The sequence below is a fragment of the Corvus brachyrhynchos genome, unplaced genomic scaffold (assembly GCF_000691975.1).
Source record: "Corvus brachyrhynchos isolate BGI_N302 unplaced genomic scaffold, ASM69197v1 scaffold297, whole genome shotgun sequence".
Lineage (NCBI taxonomy): Eukaryota > Metazoa > Chordata > Aves > Passeriformes > Corvidae > Corvus > Corvus brachyrhynchos.
Window position 1 is genome coordinate 712,777 of NW_008239118.1, and position 3,739 is coordinate 716,515.

At 39.9% G+C, this 3,739-nt stretch overlaps 1 protein-coding gene across 1 annotated transcript in view; it reads right to left on the reverse strand.

Moving 5' to 3' along the window:
- LMAN1 (lectin, mannose binding 1) overlaps positions 1–3,498 on the reverse strand; it is a 12,418-nt gene extending 8,920 nt beyond the window's left edge. Inside the window, exons 1-6 of the mRNA XM_017739887.1 lie at positions 3,265–3,498; positions 3,074–3,181; positions 2,605–2,687; positions 1,790–1,889; positions 452–575; positions 60–118 (exon numbers count right to left, since the gene is read on the reverse strand). Coding sequence (XP_017595376.1) covers positions 60–118; positions 452–575; positions 1,790–1,889; positions 2,605–2,687; positions 3,074–3,181; positions 3,265–3,483 — 693 coding nt within the window. The 5' untranslated portion in view covers positions 3,484–3,498. The remainder of the gene's footprint in view (positions 1–59; positions 119–451; positions 576–1,789; positions 1,890–2,604; positions 2,688–3,073; positions 3,182–3,264) is intronic.
- Positions 3,499–3,739: the final 241 nt, after the last annotated feature.

Sequence of the window (3,739 nt, forward strand, 5' to 3'; positions counted from 1 at the left end):
TGCATATAAAATAACATGCACAATAAAATATTTTACTAATCATGCATAAAAATCCTTACTGCTTCCTTCCCAGGCTCAGTCAGCTGGAAGGTCAGAAATGACAGCACATCGTGGTCATCTGTATTCAACAAACAAAACAAAACCACCTTACCAATTCCTGTAATTCCCAAGACAACCTTCCACTTGCAAAGGATCTTCAAAAAACAGCATCCTCCCAAGCGTTTGTGCAGCAGGGAATGAGAGTATATAGGGGCTTTGTCGGGAAAAACCAAAAATTCTTCACCTAAGCATGTCATTAATTTGGGACTGCAAGACGGTTAATTACATCATCATGGTCAAAAATTGGTATAATGGATCAACACTCGTAGTAAAAAACCAACCACCCAACCAACCTCTCTTGCAAGCCTTTCAAGTCCCCACAACATTTGCCATAAATTTTAACGTTTCCTACCTGCAAGTCCCCCTGTGGCTGCAGATATTCCAAAGTACCCCTGTGATGGCAACACCATATCTTCCACTTTGGCACAAAATTCATAGTCCTCTTTATCCGGAGTAAAGCCATTATTAATTAATACCTAAAAGGACAAACACTTAGGATTTTCACCACATTTGTGTTAATTGTTTTGTCAGTTTGCAGTAATGCTCACAAAATACAACTAATTGGGTAACTCAGCAGCTCAAACTGGAAACCAAAAACTATTTCTTTTCTGAAAAGAGACATTTTACTGACATTTTACATAAGCATTCTATTTGCAAAAGTCCACATCCTAAAAGGGTTCTGGGCAACACAGACCTGATCTACACCAGTCATCCCTTGCAGTTCTGATTCAAAGCTTAGGGAGACTCTGCAAATGCATCCCCAGAGAAAAGAGAGAACTGTTAAGTTTAACAACAACATCTGGGACAGAGAAGTTCCTAGAGGAGGCATCAGGGCCCAGGTGAAAACAGAGCAGCCTTGGAGGCTGAAATTTAACTTTCATTCAAGAGTGACAGGCAGCTTTTCCCATTAACAACACAGTACAAGGTCTGCCCTCTTTTAGGTGCAGTCACGTTTACTTTTAGAGAAACTTCTACTGCAAAATGACAGCTCTGCACTTTATGGCTGCTACCTGTGAATATACGAACGGCACCTTTCCAGAAGGAATCAGAAGCCAACACACAGACACTTTGTAGTTGTCACAACCCAGCACCGCATTAGTATTTTTCTCTCCTTACCTAGAAGGAATTCACAATCAGCTGAATAGTATTTAAGAAGTCTTAAAGACTCCCTTATACCAGTGGTTTTTAATCTTTAGTCTTCAAAGCCCTACTAGGTTTTGGAGGTGAGAATCCTCAAGCAGCAGATTTAAATCTACTGTTAAATAGCTTCATTTTTTTAGCCACACTTCAGAACCTCTGGTTCAAAAATAAGCTACAAAACCCTCTGCAACTCTTAGGTCAGCTTAAGAAATACCAAGCTCAGGAGCTTCTCAATCACTTGAATCTTAAACAAATCCTGACTTTGGGACACCTCTCCAGGCAAATCAAGAGCAACAGAAGGGTTTGAGCACATTATGAGTGTGTTTGCACAACTGCCTCCTAAGTCACATCAGAAAAATCAGCAATACCTGCATTCTAATGTAGCCAAAAGAACCTGTGTAGCATTAAAACACAACACCTCCTTCCAACCTCTGCAGCCAAGCTCCATATTTCTAACACCAGAACTGACACATGTGTTGCAACTCTGTGAAAACCAGTTTCACATTTAAGAAGTTGAGAAACACAAGTAATTCTGTTATTTCAGACTTACAGTCAGTGTTTTTTGGTAGTATGTGATCTTGACTCGCACAGGATAGGGCTTGTTCCGAAAGTCCCTCTGACAGGATGCCAGTGCTTGCGTGGATCCATCACTGTGCAAAAAGGGAACATCAATAAAAATAAGTGTTATGGTTTATCAGCTGGGCCAAAAAGGTGTCTGACTCTCACTAAGCAACCTGATCCCAGTTTTTCAATCTGCAAGCTTTTCCAAGGCTGTTCTGTAATTGCACTGAGCTTTCTCAAGCCTGGGATCTCCAGTACTGCATGCTGTACACTTGACACAACGCAGAGGGAATGCAGGAATGGATGGGGAAATCTGTTTTCTGAGGTATAATTCTCAGATATATTCCTGCACCTGGGAACCTGGATGGAAATAAGATGCAGTGACTGCACCAAGTGAGCTAGACACCTGTCCTCTTTGAAATCCAAAAAGGTGTCCATTGTGCTGTTGATAAACAATCAAAAATCAAAATTAATCCAACTAATTTTAGTAACAGCAATTAGCTTTCAGTTAGTCACTTCTGCCAGTTATTAGCTGTGTCTGGAGGATCCCCATAAGCAATAAAGTCTGTACTGTACCTCTATTTATCTGAGTTCATCCATCCCAAAGGGCATATGCCACTTAAATATCGATCAGTTGCCAATTTCTCTGCTGTTACTGCCAAAGCAGTGTTTTAACAAGTAGAAACCCTCAAATGTAAAGGAAACAACAAAGTTTCATATGAAAGAAGCCTTTATAATGCTTCTCATGGAACATTTCATCAATTAAAAGCAAGCATTCAGCAATAACACTGAAAAGAAACTTACTTCTGATGGTCATACAGAAGCTTTCCATTATTGCCTACAACAATCACTCCAGGGGAAGCATCAGCAACATCCCTGACGGTCTTCTACTAAAATCTGTCTAAAATGTCTAAAAGCAAGCCAAAATTGTGCAGGGGAAGCAAAAGCAGCAAAGCAGACCTATTATGTACTGTTTAAGCTTCAGGATCATTCTGGACTGGGAAACTGAGAACTGAAAACAGCAATTGTCATCCTCATCTGATACAAAATCTTTGCTGCTGAGTTACTCAAGGCAGATTTCTTCCAAGAAAAAGAGCATCTCTGAAGACACACATAGAAATTGCTGTTTCCACTATAAGGGAAACTTGACTACTTTATTTTATCCCTTTGAAGTGAAACAGGGGAAGAGTAGAAAAACAACATCCTTGCTTTTTCCTCAACAGGCAGGAAATTAATTTATCATCTTTTCGAGAAGAGTTTCCTTCCAACCAACCTTTCCATCATTGTCAAAGGAATCAAAGAAAATTCCAACACCGTTCCATTTATCAGCTGCCCCGAAAACAGGACCTTCCAAGCCTTGCTCTTCTGTAAACCAGATTGCCTATGAAGAAAGCAAAAAGTCATAGGTCAAGATTCACTTTTAAAGCACATTTATTTTTCTCAGTTAGGTCAAACTGCTCCTACCAATCCATCAGCTCCAATGCGGCCTCTTCCTGTAACTCGAAAGGTCACTTCCACTTCCCAATATTCAAATATTGATTTGTTTTTTGTCCACACTGAGCCTTTCTGGCTTTTCAAGGAGGTAGTTATGCGGATCTGATCTGCACTTGGGATGGCATCTAGAAAGCAAACAAGATGTTCTAACTTTCTGTTTAGCAGTGTAACAGAACAATAGGAATACATTCAGAGAGAAACTCGCTTGCATTAAGTAACATTTCTTTTTGGGATCATTTTCTTGAAAAAGCAGGAGAAAAAAACCTCATCTATGGACAGTTTCCTCCATGTTACTTGTAGCATAATGTCAAGTAAAAAAGTTACATTAAGCAGTAGCAACTAAATTAAAGTCTGAAAAAAACCCAGCAGAAGGTACTGCAGAGAAACTATGTGAAGGTGGAACTGTAGATGTCAACACCTTTCATAAGGGGGGACACTCGGGAAG